The 21,328-nt window shown below is 46.0% G+C and overlaps 1 protein-coding gene across 1 annotated transcript; it reads left to right on the top strand.

Moving 5' to 3' along the window:
• The first annotated feature begins 204 nt into the window (after nt 1–204).
• Nucleotides 205–19,920, top strand: GATA6 (GATA binding protein 6). The gene is made up of 7 exons (XM_068190865.1): nt 205–341; nt 1,653–2,572; nt 6,015–6,181; nt 9,492–9,617; nt 10,920–11,007; nt 11,137–11,243; nt 19,619–19,920. The coding sequence occupies exons 2-7, from the start codon at nt 1,672–1,674 to the stop codon at nt 19,784–19,786; spliced, it is 1,557 nt and encodes a 518-aa protein (XP_068046966.1). The 5' UTR covers nt 205–341; nt 1,653–1,671; the 3' UTR covers nt 19,787–19,920.
• The last annotated feature ends 1,408 nt before the right edge of the window (nt 19,921–21,328 follow it).

Raw genomic sequence — 21,328 nt, 5'->3', positions numbered from 1 at the left:
AGATATGTCGGCTCGTTCCTGCTCCCCGAGCAGGGGTCCGTCGCCTCTACGCTGTGGGCACCCCTAGGTGTCCCCCCGCCCCCGGGGCCGCGGCGGCCCGGCTGACCGCGGGACTGGCACCCCTGCGGAGCCCCGTGTTTGTTTAGGGCTGGCCGAGCCCAATCAGGGCCGGCTGCCTGCAGTTTTCCGGCAGGGCTGCGAGAGGCGCCTCCTCTCTCCTTTTTATACATGAGCCGCCGGCCGCCGCCGCCGGAGTCGCCGCCGCCACTCGCCCCCGCCGCACTGGATTTACCGCCCGACGCGGCCCCGCGCCCCGGCCCCATGCGGGGCACCGGCATCAGGTTTGGCCCCTCTCTTTCCGTGCCTCGCCACTGTTTCGCTTGCTCTTTCTCGGTCTTCTGCCGCTGCCTCTCTGCCCTCGGGCGCTCCGAGGGGAGCGCGGCGCGGCGGCGGCGGCTGCCCCTGGTTGGGGGAGCCCGAGGGAGACTGTGTGGGCAAACATCCGATGCCGCTGCCTGGAGCTCTTATCTGCCGGGGCCTTATCTCCCAGTTATCTCGCAGAAGGGAGAGACGTATTTGGTGCCTATCTGCGAGGGGGCTCTGTGTGTGTGTGTGTCCTGTATTCTTGTGCCTGTGGTTATCTGGAGTGCCCTGAGGGGGCTGAGAACGGAGAGCCTCGCCTTCTCTTGCTGTCACTTCTCTGTGTCCCCTTTCGCTTTCTATCCCTTCTCCTAGGGGCTGGGCACCGGGGTCTCTGTGTCTGTCTGTCCGGCCTTCCTCATGCTGGCAGCTCCGAATTGACAGCGCTCGGCTCGGGACGGGTGTCACCCCTGCAAGGTGTGCTGGGGCTCGGGGCAGGCCCCCAGCCGGGGCTGTCCGCTGGATCCGGCCGCTACGGCAGGCACATCCCACTCTGCCTCGGACCGTGTCCCGCCGCCGCCGCGCACACTTCGGGCCCGGCCCGCGCGCATCTCCCGTCTCTCAGGGACCTTTCCCTCCTCCTCCTCCTTTCCGTGACCTTGGGCTGGAAATAGGCAAACAAGCGAGGCGATGCGCGGAAAAGCTAACATCGCTCTCCGGCGAAGTAACCTTAAAGGGATCGCCTTACTAATTGTTTTCTCGGTGGAACTGAGTCAAATGACTCATTCATTGAAATAATCATAACAACGACAGCAGCCAAGGAAGGGCAGAGACAGGGAAAAATGCCCCCTCAACCCCGCTGTCCCCACGCCCTTACGCCCACCTTTGCCCCGGCGTGCTTCATGTTAAAATCCGCAGCCCGGGATGCGAATGGAGAGGGGAGCAGCCCTCCCGAGCAGGGGAAAGCGGGGCCGGAGCTGCAGCCCTGGCCCCGCGGGACTGGCGTCTCCCGGCTCGTCTTGACCTGGGTTGCCTGATCCCATTCCGCCGGGGCGAGGGACAACAGCGCCGAGGCGACATGACTGATTAAGCGCTCAGAGGGGCCAGATAAGCCCTGATGAATCTCATTACGGGAGGGAGACGGGCTGTCCTGTTTGCAAACTTTGTTATTATTATTTCTCTCTCCCCCTCTTCCCTGCTCTTTTGTGTCCGCCCTCCCCGCCCTGCCCTGCGGATCCCCCCCTCCACTCCTCCTCCTCCTCCCCTCCTCGCCCTTCCCCATCCACACCCAGCGGCTAGAAGGGGACCTGGATGGCCGTGGCTGAAGGCGGCTGGTGCGCGGTGAAGCGGTGCGCTGCGGACGCCGGCGGTTCCTCCTGTCCCTTCGCGACCAGGGAGCCGCGCCCGTCTCCTCCTTCGCCCTCCTCCTCCTCCGGCTCCCAGGGTGAACGCGGATCCTCCAAGACTCCTCGGCCGGAGACCGACGGCAGCCTCCGGCCGGCCCCGCCGCCGCCCCCCGCCGCTGAGGGCAGATCGCTGCTCGCCCCCTACGTGCACTTCGGCACCCCCCACCCCTCCGGCCGTCCCAGCTGGGAGGACATCCTGCTCTTCGCGGACTTAGACCAAACCAACAAGCTGATCTGGTCCAGCCGCGGCCCGAAGCTGAGCGCCCTCGGCGCCGAGCAGCCCGAGGAGATGTACCAGACCCTCGCCATCTCGGCCGCCCAGGGCCCCACGCCTTACGACGGATCTCCGGGCGGCTTCATGCACTCCACGCCCAGCTCGCCCGTCTACGTGCCCACGACCCGCGTGGGCTCCATGCTGCCCACGCTGCCGTACCTGCAGGGCAGCGGGGCGGCCCAGCCCAGCCACCCGGGCGGCGGCCACGCCGTCTGGTCCCAGCCGGCCGCGGAAAGCCCCTCGTACAGCAGCGGCGGCGGCTCCCACCCCTCGGGCCGCTTCCCCTATTCCCCAAGCCCGCCGGTGGCCAACGGGGCCTCCCGGGAGCCCGGCGCCTACAGCAACAGCCTGGGCGCCAGGGACCAGTACAGCCCCCTGGCCCGGCCGCTCAATGGCTCCTACCCGGGGCCTTACACGTCCTACGTGGGGCCACAGCTCGCCCCTGCCTGGCCCACGGCGCCCTTCGAGAACTCCATGCTGCACTGCCTCCAGGGCCGGGCCGCCCCCATCCCCGTCCGGGCACCCAGCGCAGGTAGGAGCCGCGGGCAGGGCAGGGCAGGGCAGGGCAGGGAGGGTCGCCGCATGCCGGGGCTGCCTCCTGGAGGGGCGGCGGGGGGCGCGGGGCAGCGGCGGCAGGGCCGCCCCGGCGCGGGGCTGGCTGGCGAGGGGCGGCCCCGCTGTCGGTGCCGGGACGGCGGTCCCGGGACCGTGGCTGTTCTGGAGTGGAGGTAACTCCCGTCGTTTGTGTTGAGATAGGGAAAAATACACCTCCAAAAAGCGGTGTTGTTTGGACTATGGCAATCGGGGTTACCAACCCAAGGAACCCAAAACGAATTGCCCGGTGTAAACTTAATTTTTAATTTTTCCAAACCAGTACATTCCTGCTTCCCCTAATTGCAGTCAACTGGACAAGAAACGGTGACAAATTCACTGCAAATTAATCATTCTTGTATCACAGAGGAAAATTGCAGGGGCTCACTTAACCCATTTTGGATGATTTAATCTATAAAACACTTCGGACACTTCATTTAAAGACTTCATTTAAAAAGAAAAACAGCGAAGCAAAACCTTGTATACCAATGAGGAAACCTAATTTGTAAACTGCTGCTAAAATACAGCACCTCCTGATGGGATTTTGCTTTCATTTCCGAGGTGTCCCATCCTTATTTTTTGTTGTAGTTAAGGACCTTCTCGGTGTCATTAAATCAACTGTAGAAGTGGAGTTTGAGCTGCGATTATTTAGTCAGAGGTGGAAAGATTAACGATTATTGCAATCTCTTCAGCTTTAGAATAAAACTATGTATATATAAATAGAGGTTTATAGAGAGGTGTGTGTGGCTATGTATATGTATTTATATATACATGCTATGCATCTATTTATTATGTATATATACATATTTATGTAAATATGTGTATGCACACAGATTTGATCATCATTTACTTTAAGCATAAACTACCCACCAGGTGCATATATTTTATAGACATCGTGATTTTCTCTTTCAGTGCAGTGTTGCAGAAAATTACCCCATGGATTTTTGTCTTTCTGTAGGGCTGTACACACAATGCTCCTCCCGTCTGTCCATGATATCCTGTAGATTTAAGTATTTTAATCCTCCCACTTGGTGTTTAATATCATGACAGAGGGAAGAAAATCAGTTGTAGCAGTGATAGGAGAAGCCACATCTCAGGGTAAAAAGAAAGTTGAGTTTTAAACTCAACTTTCAAAAGTTATAGTGTGAAACTAGGTGATGGAGAGGAAAGAAATTAGTTGTTTTTTTTTTTTTTGTTGATGGTGGTGGTTTTAAATTTTTTTTTTTTATTATTTTGTCGGGAGAGACGTGGGGTTGGAAAATCTCACGGCAAGGAGAGAAGAGGGGTGAGTAAGGAGGAGCAGAGAAGTTAAGGAGCCGGGCGCTGGAGGAGGTTGGGGCAGGAGTGTCAAGGCAGCCGAGGAGCACGGCAGCTTCCCCTGCTCCAGCGGGTCTCTCCCGCCCTTGTGCCTCCCTCCCACCAGTGCTGGGGGCCGGAGGGGTAGGGATTAGCCTTTCCATGAGAGAAAGGACGAGTGCCAGGGCAGCCGCAACGCGGTGTAACGCGCGGCGAAGCAGCCCGGAGCTCCTGGGCCAGGCGAATTTTCTGCTCCTATGAAGCAAAACGCGGCAGCAAAGCCGCGTTTGTCCCGTGTCAAAATTGTGGGAAAATTGTAGCCGAAATGTATTTTTACGGCTAAATATTAGACAGTTTGATAAAGCTTTCTTAATGGTACTCGTAGAGATGCTTAAACAGTATCTAAAATTAAAACTTTATTTTGTTTTCTTTGGAGAAAAGTATAGCACTCACTCTCTAAGGGGAAAAATATTTGATAATTCCCGAGAAATATTGTCACGGCAGAATTTCCTTCTGCAGTCAGGAAGGCAATGCTATAAAATAAATAGCTGAGACAAAATACTGTTTAAGTTCCAGTGTCCTTGACGTCCTAAACGTTTTTCGGGTTACAGTCTTCAATGGTGCTTTTAGTGCAAAGATTAATAAATCTTAGCGATGTGCTAAGAGCTAGGAGCTGACAACGTAAGTTGAACTGTGCTCTCTGGACTGTGCCGTGTGCCCGTTCCTCTTTAGCGCCTAATAATTCGCAAACGAAGGGAGGAGAGAAACGTATTTGGGTGGGTGCGGGCCAAAAGGCCGTCTCTTTCTTAGCTCAAAGCCCGCCGTGTCACCGCAGCATCGCAGCCCAGCCTCCAAAGCTGCTCGACCTTTGCGAGCTCTCTTTCGCTGTGCAGTGAAACGTTCGAGAATAACCCAATGATGAATTTAGGCAGGTAGCAAAGGGAGGAAATAAAAAAAAAAAACCAATGACGAAGCTCTGAGTCTGAAACATACATTCCCAGACTCGACTCGAAAACTGCTGTAAAAATCCAAACATCTCCTTTTATTATTTCTGCACAACGTAGCACAATCTATGTAAAATAAGAATTTATTCCCCCCTCCCCCGAAATATGGAAATATGGAGAGGTGAATCAGAACAAGGATTCGCATGGGTTAAAGTATTAGCTTTTATAAGTGGGTTTTCTCTCTCTCTTTTTTTTTTTTTTTTTTTTTTTTTTTTTTTTTTTTTTTTTTTTTTTTCCCGTGCTTTTATACCTTTTTTTTCCCCTCAGTGCTCAGTAACTATGAAAGCAGGAGGCACAATACCGGATTTTTTTTCCCCCATTTCCTCTGTTTCCTACAAACCAGCTCTAATTTGACCAAATAGCCGAGGCGAAGCAGCCGCTGCCCCTCGCTGCCTTGGCACACCAGGGCCCCAAACGCTGCTTCTAAACTTGAAGCTTTACTAGTTGCAAGGCATTTAAAATAAGAGTTAGGATTGAAAAGTTCTTGCCAAGCTTGGACCCTGGGGAATATTGGGCAAAACGACAGCTTCTTATATCCAGCTCCCAGGGTGGCTCTGGAAATGGCTATTCTGACAGCCGCCTCATTCCCCACTCTGCTCCCCACTGAAGACAAGTGCACCGCCCTTTCCGTCTTGTGGGCACCACGGAGGGGGTTTCGCCCCTCGAGCGGACCCCAGCCGAATTTCCCAGGGGTCAGATCCCGACGGGAGTGGACGGCGGGCCGGGGCTGAGCCCTTCGGCTGGCCGGTGTCCGGGGCTCACCGGCTCTGCTCCGGCTCGGAGAGCAAGAGCTCCGCGCGGGGCCGGCAGTGGGTCTGACACATTTAAATAAATAAGAAAAAAAAAACAAAAAAAAAAAAAAACAAAAAAAAAAAAACAAACAAACAAAAAAACCAAACTCAGGGATTTTGTAAAAAAGATCACCGCATGCCCACCGTCACTGCCGGGGAATTGTTTCTCCGAGGGCCGGTTGCTCGCTCGCTCGGGGCCCGGGTTTCGGCGGGGCCGGGGCCGCGCTGCGCGGGGCTATACCGGGCTCCGCGGCCGTGCCCCACCGCCTCTCCCCTCTGCTCCTGTCCCCAGAGCTGCTGGAGGACCTGTCCGAGAGCCGAGAGTGCGTCAACTGCGGCTCCATCCAGACCCCGCTGTGGAGGAGGGACGGCACCGGCAACTACCTGTGCAACGCCTGCGGGCTCTACACCAAAATGAACGGCCTCAGCCGGCCCCTCATCAAGCCCCAAAAGAGAGTGGTGAGTCGGGAGGGAGGGGAGGAGGGGGCGAGAGGAGCTCTGCCTCAAGGAGCCCCAGTCACCTGTAGCCAGGGAGAAATATGGGGCAAAGATGGGAGATAGCAATCAGTGCATTAGCCTGGTGCAAAACCGTAGAGGAGCTCCTGACCAGGTTTGCAGGCCAAACTGGTCACTTGTGAGGGGTGACAGGGCTGGCAACCTTTTGGGAACCGTTTCGGACCCACTTCCAGGCTCTGAGATGGCAAAATCTCTCTCTGTCCCCTTGTGAGCTGCGTATTGGGCATGGGCCAGCCTGGCTTCTTGAGCTATGAACCCCATCTGTGAGGGGGATTCAGTGGCTTGGAAGAAATTTGTGCTGGTGATGTTGGACATTTAACAGGAAAAAAAAAAAAAAAAAAAAAAAAAAAGAAATCAAGGTTGGAAAATGTTTGTTCAAAGGGCTAGGAATTTCTCCAGACCTGCTTTGTTTGCTGAGAGCTCGATCCTTGGGAATGTAAGCAAGTTTTGTATATAATTCAAAGAAAACCAATTGTTTAAACAATGATAATAGCCTTTGTTTTGTTTGACTCCTAAGAAATGAGTGGCAATTTTTCTAAAAATATACTCCTAAAACTAGGGGGGGAAATAAATAGTACAAACCAGAACCCCTGTTTATAACTCAGGCTGGCACTGAATAGGCAAGAAGAAAATTTAACAAGTGAGAACTGCACATTATGTTTAGCAAATCTGGGTGGAGGTCAGCAGACAGAAAGAATACGCTCTTCAGTAATGGCTGTTACCGAGCTAGCCACAATAAATCACACCACTATAATCCGAGCTGATGTTTGGACCCTTGTGTATGGAGACAGTGTATCAAACCCATCAGCCTTTCAAGCCCCTTTCAATCATGCCAGCTGCTTTGCTCCATGGTTTGCTGTTTTCCATGGGCTAAAGCACCTACTGTTCTTTATTTCACAGCCATTTGAATTTAGTGCTCTTATGGGAGCGAGGGGAAACAAGACCCAAACAGATCATCTGTTTGATGATCGGAACAGGCAGTAAACATTTGGGAACCAACCCACCTCTGCTTAAAGACCTTTCTTTAATCCAAAGAGTTAATTTAACTTTAAGCCAGAGGTTTACAGATGCTCGTTGTCTGGTTTTTTCTAGCTGTTTGTCCAGTAAATTTCATGACACAAGGTGTTATCTCATTAGTGGGGACAGATGCAGTGGAGGGATCAGATCTGCTGATTGTATCAAGCGTCAGAGCCCGACTTGCTGTGGCACCCTGGCCCAAGGCAGATTTCAAGTAGCTGACACCCTGTTCTAGCATTTCTGTGTAGTCTTTTTTTTTTTTTTTTTTTTTTGTGAGGGAGGGGTGGGGGTGAGAAGACTAAAGCAGAGTCGATCTACAGTCCGATTTCAGTCCGACACCTCAGCGAAATAACTCTGAAATAGCTCTGTGTAACAATCCCTACCGAGTACCCTGGCCATAACTATAAATCAACCGTGACTCTGTGTTCATACAGTTGGAAATATGTAGGTGAGAAGGGAAAATGTTTTGAAAACGCTAAACATGTTTAGATTGCCCCGAAGTTTCTGATAAAATTCCTGCATCAGAAAAGTCGCTTTAGCTTCAAAACATGCCAAAACTCCGTGTCTGTTTATACAGGAATGAGCAAAATCTATTGAAATAAAATGTAGGAAGGTTCAGACCAGGCTGCATAGGAAAGAGAAAGATTTAACGGAGTGAAACAGCTGACAGCATTTCACTTGCAGAGAAAGAAAATGAAGCATGTGTGTTATGACCAGCTTTCTTTTACTCAGCGTGATCACGTAAAACACGTATTGAGTTGAGGATGCAATTTAAGCACTATGTGCGTATTTACTAACTAGGTCAAAAATTCTGTTTTCATGGTCCTTGAATTTTTAAAATTAAAAATTGTATTTGTGTACTTCAGCCTATATAACACTTGGCTGCATGGTTAGCTTTTTTTTTCCTGTGCAGTTAATAATGGATTACTGATTCAAGATTACAAAATTTGTATTTAATTTGGAGCTCTTTCTGAGCTGTGGTGTAAAATGAGAGCTTACTGCTGAAGACACTCAAACAGACAATATTCAAGAAACTCAGTTGTTACTCTGGAATATTCTTCATTCTCAAAACATTTTTATCGGTTTCCCCAGTGGCAGGCAGCCCTGTGGTATCAAAGGTGACCCAGTTATGTCTAACAACCCAGCAGTAAATGATTCAAGAGGAAGGGCATTGTACCCTTAAGTTAGTAATTTCAGTTATGGGCACTTTATGGTCAGAATAAGATTAATGCAGTCCTCTAAAACTGACTTCTCCATGTAAACTTGTTCAGCTGCCAGACACAGAGCTAGGCACAGATTTTTTTTGTATTTTTTTGACAATGCGATACTTTGAAAAAGACTAGATTTATGATGTAGCTGGAATTCTTTGCTTGTGATGAACGTAAAAGAGATCAGTTGTTACAGGGACTTTTATAACCCATTCACCTTCATTTCACATGTTTATGAGGACTGCCTTCACTTATGATATACAGCCTGTAGCCATAAAGCTCTGGGTTATACGGTTATTTCTGATAGAGAGTTGCTTCATCTTGGCTCCAAACTCCACAGAAGAGCGTCATAAATGGCTTGTTTGCAGTGGGAACCTTGTTGTCACCCACCAGCTTTTCTGCTGGCCGAGGGAGGCTCTGCTCTGTAAAACACCCTCCCAAGGCATGTTGTTTTTTGTACAACGATAAAATGGGTGATGATAAAAAGACCTTTTTATGAAAGTAATGCTGTTGTATGTGTTACCCCTGGGATGCCCAGGAAAGTTTTCCCCAGACGGTGGTGCCACCGAGGGCAGGTGATTAAAGTGGCTGATTTTTCTGATGAGTCAGCAGGATCAGAGCTGCCTCTTCACCCACCATACAGGGGAGAGGGCACTGGACTGGCTGGAGAGGCGGCACGGGAGTGATGTGCCTTCTGTTCAGCTTGATGGAGCTGTAGTGGAGATATATCCTTGCTGTCCTGCTGGAAAAAGACCCAGTGCCTTGTGGTCTGAACAGACTTCTGGTCACCAGCTCCCAGATGAGAATTTTGCCTCTGCTGTGCCCAGGGTTGAAACACATTCTTCACACTGTCTTTCCACTCTCTGATATGAGGATAATTCCGTTCTAATTCTGGGCTGTTGCTGACAGATACTATAAAAAAAAGCTCCTGTGTTTAAAAGCGCCATGTGTTAAAGGACTTTTTATGAACCATAAAGACGTAAATCATTCTCTGCTGCTCACCTGTTTATGCCCGTGTTTGCCTCCAGCCTTCATCGCGGCGGATGGGCTTGTCCTGTGCCAACTGCCACACCACGACCACCACCCTGTGGCGCAGGAATGCCGAGGGTGAGCCTGTCTGCAATGCCTGCGGCCTCTACATGAAACTCCATGGGGTGAGTGGCTGCTTCACCAAGGGAGATCCCCTGCCAGCTCTGATGCTGTTTTGGGGAAGGGGTGGTCCTCAAAAAAACGACCAGCGAAATGCGTAGAGCAACAGAAGAATGTGTGACACTAGAAAATGATTGCACCACTTCAGCTTTTTTTCAGCTTATTATGCTTTTGACTAGTTATGTGTTTGCCACTGTAGCTCTCTCAATAGACTAATATAAATAAACCACCTCTGGATGAGCAACAGTGATGTTTTTGACACTGGGATTTAAACCAGCTCTTTAGTAGGGAAAAAATCCCTAGACCTTTAATGAGACAGTTTTTCATGGACAGACATAGCTATGCTAGCAAAAGGATGTAATTCAAGCCATAGCTACTCCAGAAAAACTTTAAAGGCAATTTCAGCCTTTGTTGGGCAATAATAGAGTAAAAAACATCTCTGTCCTGAACGTGACAGAGCGTGTTTTGGGTGAGACCCCTGTGGATTGTGTTACAGTCAAGCATAAGTGTTTGAAGAGTAAGGGCATCAGGAATGATTGAGACGTGGTCTAGTCTTCAATAAAAAGTAAATTATGTCACAGTTTTAAATATTATAACAATAGAGAACACATGAATTGTCTTTCATCAAACTGGTGTTAAAATACATTTTAAGCCAGTGTTTTTGTAGTGTGATTATCATTGTGATGAACACAAAGATGATTTTTGAGCACATTTAATATCCCTATAAATATAAATTTAGATACCATAAAGTTGTATTATGGGCAGATCTGCTTACAGGAACAAATACCAAGTCAATTCTTCTATTCTAAAGCTTCCATCCTAAGACATTTCCTCATGATGATCTGGTTTGCAGAGCTGGTCCACAGGATGAGCATGATTTTTTTTCTCATATACATTCTTTCTTTCCAGAATCAGGCACTGGAGATAATTCCTAACTCACTGGAATAATAAATCAAGGATCAGATATACCCCATCCAATTTAATTTCTTATGGCTTACTGCCAAATGATGCTGGTTTTCCCTAATTCTGTGCTGTTTTCCTGAGGATTGATTGAGGGGTTGAAAAAACTATGAAGTTTGCATAGAGAAAAAAGTTTCCCTACTTTCTTAATTCAGCTACGACTCCCCTTGAATCAAACTATTGTTTTGCCCAAATAAAATGCAAATATTTTTTAGAATTAGTACTGTGACACAGAGAAAATTGACTTGCTGTAAAGACATTTGCAGCATCACATCTGGTCTTGTAGTGTATTTTGATTTGAGTACATATGCAACTCTGTGATTGGTATGGAAATTTAATTTTTTCAGGTTCCTCGGCCTCTTGCTATGAAAAAAGAAGGAATTCAGACAAGGAAGCGAAAACCTAAGAATATAAATAAATCAAAGACATGCTCTGGTAAATATAAAATATAAGAAAGTATAGCTGCAATAGTTGGTAGTTGTTTTGGTTTTTTGTTTTTTGTTTTTTGTTTTTTTTCTCTGTCTGGAAAATTTTTCTTTTTAATACCAATTCCCAATTTTTCAGGTAACAGTACTACTGCAGTTCCTATGACTCCGACATCTACGTCTTCTACTAACTCAGATGACTGTAGCAAAACTGCTTCTCCTGGCGCACAGACTGCAGCCTCCGGGGTAAGTGTCTGTATCTGCAAGCAGGCTGATCACTGGGCAATGTTATCACAGCTTTTATCTTATCTAGCAGAACAATAATCTAAACAAACTTTCCAGTTTTGTTAGCTGATACTAGAACAAGATTTTCAGAAGATATTACATATAGCTGTAAACAGAACGACAAGCTGAAGTACTTTGCAAACCTTCTTGATTAAGATCTATATAATTTTTATGATAGTTAGCCGCAGCTTAACCGCAGACATTTTGTTTTTAAATATTCAGGTTTTCTTCTGGACAGAATACAATAAAACATGGCCAATTGATCCTGTCAATAAACAATTATACGTGTGTGTGTGTGTATATATATATATATATATATATATATATATATATGCGCATTATCCCAAAGGGTAAAACCCAGAAAAACATTATCCCGCTGTATGAAGTAAATCATACAGGCTTTTGTTTTAAACTAAAATGTGCAATTAAACCCTGATCCAAACTCAGCTAAAACTAGGCTGGAGCACCCTGCCGATTGCAGTGCATGAGGGTTCAGCCCTCTGCCCGCAGAAGGTTCTTCAGGGGCCAGATGCTCAGCATCTGGCAGCACCAAGCTCCAGAGGAGCACCCAAGGAGTGCTGATCATCTCCTGCTTTAACTTTGATCCTTATTTTACATCATGTACTCCAAGCATCTCAAACTTCCTTTCTTCACTCAGCATGTGTGATAAAAACTACTGCTAAAGTTGTGAAGCTTAATGTAGATTAATTTCTAACCCCTTGGCTGTACGTATTCATATCCACACTCACTTCTCAGCCTTCTGTATCCCTTGATCTACCCCATAATTTCTTTGAGAAACTTTTGTAATGTGGCTTTCTTTAGTCCTTTATTAATGAAAAGAAGACATTGTTTATAATAGCTATTTTTCAGGATGTTTTGGATTTCCTACATTCAAATTCCTTTCAATGGCTTAATTTCTGATGTACAAAGTTTTATTGTACAAGGGGAAGAAAAACTCATTTTTTAGTAAATGCAATTGTTTGTGGACTGACAGGGCCACCCATTTTCAGAGGCACTGGATTTTGGATTTGGATCCTGTGAGACTAGGATAGTACTAAAAGGGCTTGTCTTTGACAGGAGAAAACCCTGTCAATCCAGTAAAATAAACAGATCACAGCAAAAAAAGAGAAACACTAAAAAGTGAACCATTGCATTTTCAGAAATGGGTTTCAGACTCCCCCAAGGAAATACTATGCACTGTTTTAGGCTCTCCCTTGATATTTGCAAAGGAAAAAAATGTAGCCAAATTTTCCTTAAATTTTCCTTGTGTTACCTTAAGCAGTACTAGTGATCCTGAGCAATGTGGTGAGATTTATGTAATGGGTAGAAATGGAAGCACAATCCCAGACTAGACTAAAGGCAGCACAGCCGTGTGCTGCTCAGGGAAGGAGAGGCCGTATAGATGAGATCTCATTTCCACTATGCTGCTGCCTTCTTGGCTGGCTAAAACCTGACTTCCTTTCTGTGGTATTTCTCCCTAGAAAGGCACATCAAACATGTTATTAATAATCTTTATGTTATAATTTTAGTAGTACCATTTTTAATATGGTTTTGCCAGATGGAGTTGCGTGGGTACCAGAGGAGAGGGGTGCAGGGATTGAGGGCTATAAGACGCCTTGAGAACTGTTAGCAACTAGGAGCAGCTCCCAGGAGGGACCCTGAGGCTGCTCTTAGTTGCATGATGGCAACCCCAGTGACAGGGCTTCAGTTATCCCTGATTTTTCTATAGCAGATCAGACTGGGAAAGGACACCTGTGTAACAGCTGGGAAAATCTGTCCCCTTATATGCAGCAAGCAGCATGGTAACATCTGCACAGTCTTTTCCCCACCGTGATTTGATCAGATGTGCCTTGCATATGCAAAGCACTTGCAAATACCCCCTTGTGAAAAATTTCATTGAAAGGAAGTGATGGAGAGGGGCTGTGAAATGCACTGAAGAGAGGAAGTTGCAGTGGCAACCAGACTTATGGGCATCCTTGTGACTCCATCCCAAATTAGGTGAAGGGCTACTGATGTCCCACCCCTGTGCCCCAGTCCCAGATGTATGTAAATGAAAAGAGGATTTTCAGGGCAGCAGTTGTCAGGATATGTCATGGGCATGGTCACATTCTTCACTCAGGCTCCTGGCTTTGCCCAAGCATCTGTAATTCAAAGGGATGAAGACTCAGGAGGCTGGAAGTTTAAAGTAGAAAGTGTTGAGTGGTGGCTGTTAAGACGGGCTCCCATCGTCCCAGACATAATTTGGGAACATGATCACTAGCTGCAAGGATGCAAAATAATTTCTAAAGGATCTGAATCTTATGGAAGGGACTGAGCACTCATAAAGCCCATTTAAGCTGTTGTGAGTGAAGGGATGTCAGCATTTTAGAGCAAGGCAGCCTGTAACCTGATCACATGCTGAAGCAAAGATGCTCTGCTAGACTTCGGTTTTCCTTGATTAGTTTTTCTTCTTCCTTTTGAGTTGATCCATTGATAGATCAAAGTTTTGTAATTATTTCTAGAATAGGCAATGGCTTTAGACAAGGAGAACAACCTTCTCCAGCTTGTGTCAGGAAGGGAAAAAACAAACCCTCAGATGGATGAATCCAGGCTCTGTAATCTTTGGTCACTTTAAAAAGACCAGCGTTGATTCCCCACAGTAGTGTTGGTGATGTTGCTGAAAAACAGGCACCTGCTTGAATAGCAAACCTGGCTTGTTCTTGTGTGTTACACAACGGGTATGGCAACTTGTTTTTGTTTTGCTCTGTTTTTGCTTCTCTAGCCTCTATTCTGTGAAGAGGGGGAAAATGCCAAATTGACATTAGGCAGAGAAATCTGATGATGTTTTAGAAACTGTTGTGTGAAATTCACAGCAATGTTGTTGCTAAATGAAACAGAGGAGATGAATTCCTCTACTGGTACAAAAGCAATTTATTATGCTTTTTGTGGGATGCTGCCAAAAAAGTTTCCAGTTATGTAGAAATCTAATGGAAATGAAATTCAGCAGAATTCATTTGTGTCAGTAACATTCACTTTTTGCCCTACCTTCTTTATCTCTTTTAAAGTAAAATAAAGAAGGGAGGGCAGAAAAAGAGGAGGGCAGCAATTACTCTTGGCAATGTCTTTGAGACTATCCATTTCACAAAGGAAATCTTATATGATGCCAATTCTGAGACAAATTAGCAAGAACCTTAAATGTTGATTTTATGTTCTAGCTGAAGTTTAAACATTTAAGAGATATGATTAATGAATTGCTGTGGGGGCAAAGTTGATTTCAAACATCCCAAAGTGTGGAAGTGTTTGGATCGGAGATATTTCGTTGTCCCATTGTAAAGAGGCTATTTGCCAAGTTCACATCTGGATCTAGGATCTAGGCCTATTTCTGTTTTCCTAAGCAGTGTAAGTACTGGGTGTCCTGTGTTACTAATATGGAAAGGGTCCAGCTGTATGATATATGAAGTTGCCTTGCGTCCCCATAAAAAGAAGATTTGAAGGTTTCAGACAGCCTGCATCTGCATCTATACCTGCTCTCCCTTTGATGCTGCTGAAACTGTACAGGGAAAAGCTCCACCAAATAAATTGCTAAATGAAGGGCATGGTCTGCAGTGCAAACCCATCCGGTTCCGTGCAGGGACTCCAACAAGTGTGATAACCAGAAGGACTTTATTCCCTTATTAGGATAAAGGCAGTATGAAACCTGCTGTAAAATCTGCTTTTTATGGCAGGACATAGAGGCTCCTTGAGCCACAACTGGCGTCAGAAAAACTCAGCAGTACCAGAGGAGCTCTTCTTTCAGAAGTCTCTCCTGTGTCCTTTGCCTCCAGTTTGGAGTTTTCTCAGAAGGACCATAATCTCACACCACAGACAAACTTAGGAGGAAAAACTACTGCTTACTTCCCTTGGAGGTTTACCTTGAGAAGTGGTTCAGGACTGGCTCTTCAGTTTTGTAGGGTGGGAAATGAGAGAGCTGACTGAGACAGCCTCAGCATGTGGTGAGCTAGCAGGAAAAATACAGTTTTAACTGTCTCCAAAATGCTGGACAAATGGGGCTGGATTGGATGAATGGCTTTTCCTGCATTTGCTTTCTCTTTTTTTTTTCCTGTCAGAAGAAGATTCGTGAGCTCATTAGAGGTAGTGTTGTTTGCTCCTGTTTAGCCAGTAAATTGATAGGACATTCATTCTGGCTACGGAAAATCAGCCTCCATAGAGTATGTCCCAGAGTCTGGATGAACCGGAGATTCAACCTCTTAAAACAATATGCTAACCACCTGGATATAGGGGAGTCAAATGTCCAGGGGTCCTTCAGATTATCTGATGATAATATTCCAGATGGGATAATTGTATGGAATAATTTTGTTGGCGTTGGGACAGAGTTTCTATGAGAAAGGCTCACCAGCATGGTTGGTAGGACTTTCACCTGGAAAATGGGAACACGGTGCCTCAGTCCTGGTATGAGTAAATATTTATCTAAACCAGGTGGAATAATATCAACAGGAGGCATGAGGAACGTGGCAACCTAAAATACCAAAGAGCATGGCAGACAGGGCAGTATGCTGCGACATATGATACTCTAGACTCTAGTTTAAATTTTTCTCAGTCTCCTACCTCTTCTGCATCAGAGCTCAGTCCTGGACAAAATGGGAAGCTACTTTCTTCTCCCCACTCAGTTTCATACACTGAGTCTTTTTCTTTTACATTGAGTCATTTTCTTTGCTCTGTGTATATGTATCCAAAAAAAAAAAAGGCATTTCATTTTTATATCAAACAGAAGGAAGCAATCCAGCTTTTTTGTTTCAGTGGGGAAAAGCAAGGAAAAAGTATTTTTGCTTCTATCCCAAAATTCTATATGCACATGGATGCATACCTTCTGCTTAGTTTTGTTTTATTGCCAAAGCAATAAAGCCAGTTACTCATACAGCCCTTGACAGCAGTGGGTCATCAGTTTTCCAAGCCATGCTGGAAGTTGCCTCCCTAAGGAAATTAATGAAGTATTAACCACAGATTTATGTTGCTATAATACAAAGGAGAGATTAGAAGATATGTAAACTTACACGTCTGCTGTATAAACAAAAGGATCAATTGGACTAGCAAGAAATGACAGCTTTGTGTACTAAGAGGGTCGTTACATCAGTGAAAAAAGCTGTCATTTTGCAGTGCCAAGACCTGGTCTTTGGATTCCAGGGAGTGACAGTGTTGGGAAAATGTGCTCTTTGTGGGGATGGAAGTTATTGCAGGGAGGCTGAGGCTGGAAAATTAAGGACTCCACCACTTTGCCACAACACTTCATGTGTGAAAGAATTCTTTGCAAATGTATTTTAACTGACTGTAGATATCATTTAAGTGTTGCGAAAGTGAACTAGGCTGAGGAGGAAGAGAGTCTCAGCTGAGTCTCAGCTTATTGCTGACTTAATATAATGTCCAAAATTCATGGAGCATTTTGAACGTGTTAAGTGGATAGAGCAAACGTCTATCTGATAGGCCAAAGGTCTAGATCAAGGCCCTTTGCCACCCCCTCCAGCTGTCCTTGCCCACCACATTTCCCTCTTGGCTGCAGAGGTGTGGGGGAAGGCCAGAGGGGAAAGTGTCCATCCCCTCTCCCTGCTCTCTGTGGTGGGCAGATGATACAGGAAAGAGTGGGTGGAAGAAAGCAGGAGTCTTTCAGCCAGAGCTGCTGCTGCTGTTCCCTGAGTTCTGGCCAGAGCAGCCTGGTTTTGATGTGGAGCAGCTTTAGTGGGGGTTAATTTGCCTCTAAGGTCCTGATGGCAGGTTTGGGTGCAATCTAAGTTGTCTCTGTGGCTCTGGCAGAGGTTTTCCTCTGTACACGGTAGGCAGGCCCTCTACAGAAAGGCCACCTCAGATACAGACCACCTGCCTGGGGGCTGACCCATGACCAGCTCCTCCTGGTTTGGGTAAAAAGAAGAACATTTGCAGATACAAACACAACCTCCCAGTTTTTTGAGGAGGAAGGCACTTCCCAGTGGCCTTCATTAATTTTCTCCTCTGAAAGCTGACCTTCAGTTGATTATCTATTATCAGACTTCACCAATAAAAATAAAGGCATCACTTTTTTATAGATAGAACCAGTAGCTGTAAATTAGACCCCACGGACTTCATCAGCATTGTTCAGCTTATTTATTTCAGCTGAAAAAAGTCCTCTAATAACTAAGTGCAACTTCTGTCATCTTTCATCCCTTAAAATTGGAAAAGTAAGAGCAAAGGTAGGGAGGCTCAGGAGCAGAACTGCAATTTCGTCACGTCCTTTTCATGAGCTGAAGTTTGTTTTCCATGTCTCACTCTGGGAGCTGCCCAAGCTGCCTGGATTTGTCATGACATTACCGGGGTGGGGTTTCCAGGCCTGGCAGTCCTGCTCGGGTCCTGCCCGTCCTGGCTCAACAGAGCCAGAATCCGGCCTTGGACAGGCAGGGATGGGCAGTCTTCAAACAGGACGTGCCTCCATGTCCTCCCTTCTGGGGTGCCCGAGGGAGGGGTACCTGATAACCCCCTATGGAAACTGTGGGTCCCTGCTCCCCACCTTTGTAGGACTGAATCAGGAAAAGGTGAATTACACTTTCCAAGCCTGGAAAAAACAGGTACTGATAAGATATTTGCCTACCAGAACAGCGGTGGCAAATATGGGCAAATGGGAGCTTTCAAAGCAGCTCCTAGTATTTTTAGCTCAGGTTTAGCAAACACTGCTCAACTAATTTAAACCCTTCTACTACTGTGGGGAGACTGAAGCTGTTAAAAGTTATGTCTATTGTGCTAAAGAAATGTTTTTTTTAGGCATTAGAAATAAAAGGAAGGCTTTGAAAAGTTAGGCTGATGCAAGATCAGGACTGTACCCAAAGGTTAGCATGGAATCTGCCTCTCTGAAGTCTCCATGCACAGTCACAGGGAAAGGGGATACAAAGATTCGTTGTCACTGATTGACAACTGTATGTTCAAGGGAGTGATGAAACTTATTTCTTAGGATTAGAGCTGTTTCAGCTGGTTTTGGGGGACAGCTTTTTTTTCATTCTCTGCATTTCTGGCTAGTGACTAATGGAGCCAGATCAGGGCTGGTGACTGGGTGGAAGAATACTGGCGGTCAATCATTTTAATAAAAGGTTAAGAAAATATTGGAGCCCAGGTTATTTCAGACAAAAATGACTGCTAGCAGTGAGTATCTCTTTCAGAAGGTGAGGTTTTCCCTGGGTTAAGCATGGCAACAAGAGCCCTGCTCCACACCATTTGGAAATAACCTTTGAATTAATGAAGCCTTGCTTTTCCTATGTCAGGACTGCTCGCTTGGCACAGCTCCAGGAGAGCCAAGAGCTCTACTCTTGTAAAATGATTAAATATGTATACTTCGTACTTAAACAGCAGGCAGGAAGCTTCTGCAGTCACAGTTTAGGATAGACTTTTTCTTTTTTTTTTAAAGGAATTTCATCCAAAGGCTATCCATTAACAAGTAAATTAAGGTTTTAAAGTTGACATATCCAAGAGTTAATTTTGCATGAAGTCAGCTCCTAAACATTTCCTTTATCAGGTGAAAATGTTGCCCCTTCTCTGTCTGGCACTGCAAATTTTTCCTCTTTAGTGGATCTGCTCAGCCTCATGGAAAAAATGATTGTTCCTTTGTCTTTTTAACTCTCCATTTCTCTGTTAAAATAAATGGACTGATTCCAGTGTGGTTCAGAGGTTCATCTCCGTGCCTACCAGGGCTTCCCTGCATGTTGTCTTGTGCAGTCAGCAGAACAAAAATATTCCTGCTTCAAAGGCATAGTGTTTCTCCACTGGAGATTAAAAGAGCATCTCCTTTAGTGGCCAGTCCTACAGGGATAGAGTGGTTTTGGTTGGTGTTTTCAAGGGTCAGGAATGATTTTAAGCATTTCAAGGGCTGAATAGCCCAAAGAAAGCCGCTTTCCAGAAGGTGCTCCATATCTGTTCCTGGAGAATTAGGATGTATTGGGCTTCTCCCATGGGGACGAAAAACTAGAGCTGCCACCACTCCCAGATCACATTTTTGGGGTTGGCAGCTGTGTCTTTTCAGTAGGGGGCAGTGGGACACATGCACATTTCCTTCTCCATCACAAGCTGATTTCCATGTTTTCTGCATATCACATGGTTTTGTTTCTACCTCTCCAAACACAGACATCACTCCCATCAGCAGGGCTGGGCAGCTGGGCTCATGCTGAGACATTTTTTTTGTTTCAGAATTTCAAGGCACAGGGGCAAGCAGAGGGCAAACCCTGTTTTTGAACAGAAATTGTGTCATGATGGCTGTGCTTCAGGCCCGCTGTGCTCTCACTCACGCCCCAGTGAGTGCAAAGCTCACCTGCTCAATGAATTTCACTTTGCTCTCCCCTTCCCTGCAGGCGAGCTCGTCGGTGATGTCTGGCCCAGGAGAGAGCACCAGTCCCGAAAGCAGCAACCTTAAGTATTCAGGTCAAGATGGGCTGTACACAGGAGTCAGCCTGAGCTCCACGGCCGAAGTGACAGCATCCGTGAGACAGGATCCCTGGTGTGCTCTGGCTCTGGCGTGACCTGGTGTGAGGGAAGCTGGATCCTGGCAGCCCCCAGACATCTGCGCACAGTTTCCTCTGTGGAGCGGTCGCAGCGGCAGTGAGAGTGCTGGCAAAGACCATTCCTCTGAAACAGTTTATGAGCCTTGGTGGCAGAGGTGAGCCAAAAGAGGCTTTGCCAAAGCATCCAGTTCCTCATCTATGCAAGAAAAATGTAGGGAAAGCAAATTACCACCGGGGGTAGCTAATGCAGCCTTACACTCTCAAAAAAACCCTTCAAAACCAACCCCCCCCCCAAAAAAAAAAAAACCCAGAAAACAAACAAACAAACAAAAAAAAAAAAAAAAAGGAAAACAAAAAACAACAACAAAAAAGAAGAGGTAAGCCCATGCCTATTGATAGATTCCAGAAAGACATCCTCAAGTTACCCAGCAGCGCTGCCTTTCTGATTATATAGCTGTTTTCACTCTCTCATTGCCTTTTCCCCTAAGAATTTGGTGGAAGTTGTCAGTGTCGGGGAGGGAGTGGCAAAGACTTTAATGACCAGAGATAGTGAGATACTTTTTAATGAGTGTCAGAAGTGCCTACAGCTTGAGTTGACGCAAACTTCTTGCACCGAAAATTTGATGTCTTCACCCCGTCAGACCTCTCCTTCCGTTCTCTCCATCTTCAGTGTGCCTTGCTCTGCTCTTCAGAGCCCAGCTATGTCCCTGGAAGAAATCACAACATTTGGTACAAGTCCCACAAGGTCCATCTGGTTAAGGAGATTTTGGGATTGGTGTTTTTTTGGTTTAAAATATTTACTCACTTTTCAAGACTGCGATGTAACTTTTAAAGTACACTGTGACTGAGATTTATGAAAGTCCATATTTCCTGGCTGAACTGTGTAGAGTCAGTCAAAATTTGTAAACAGGGTAGCAATCAGATATTTTTCTTCCATATATACAATAATTTTTTTTAAAGAAGTGCAATTTGCGTTGCAGCAATCAGTGTTAAATCATTTGCATAAGATTTAACAACGGTTTTTATACGAATGAATGAATGTAAACATTTTAACTTAATGGTACGTAAATAATTTAAAAGAAAAACTTAACTAGGCATCCTTAGGCTTTTTAGTGCAACAAAAATGCATCCATTTTCTGTATTTCCAGTTGTTAAAGCAAGAGTTTCAAAGAACAAGCCTTCTCTCAGGAAAATTGCCCTAGCCATTTGCTCCGAAGTGTTGTACAAAAATGCAAATGCATCCCCAAGGGGTTTTTTTTGCCATTGAATAAGTATGTGGTGGAAATAAGCAAATTGCAATGAAACTTTACTACCTAACTGATACATATGTAAATACTACAGAAGATATCTAGGCATCTTGAAAATGTAGGATGCAATCTGTATAGTGTGACTGGTGCATAGTTAGGTTGGTTTTCATTGGTTTTTAAGTGGGACGTCATTTGGAAAGTTGTTTCATCAGAGCTTTACAAATAAAAGGGTATCATTTTAGGATTTTTTTTTTCTGTACAGTGTGCTTTTTCCTTTGTCTCCAACACAATTGTTAAGCTACATTAAAAGCTA

The sequence above is a fragment of the Anomalospiza imberbis genome, chromosome 1 (genome assembly GCF_031753505.1).
Source record: "Anomalospiza imberbis isolate Cuckoo-Finch-1a 21T00152 chromosome 1, ASM3175350v1, whole genome shotgun sequence".
Taxonomy (NCBI): domain Eukaryota; kingdom Metazoa; phylum Chordata; class Aves; order Passeriformes; family Viduidae; genus Anomalospiza; species Anomalospiza imberbis.
This window is presented reverse-complemented; position numbering and strand designations above follow the sequence as displayed.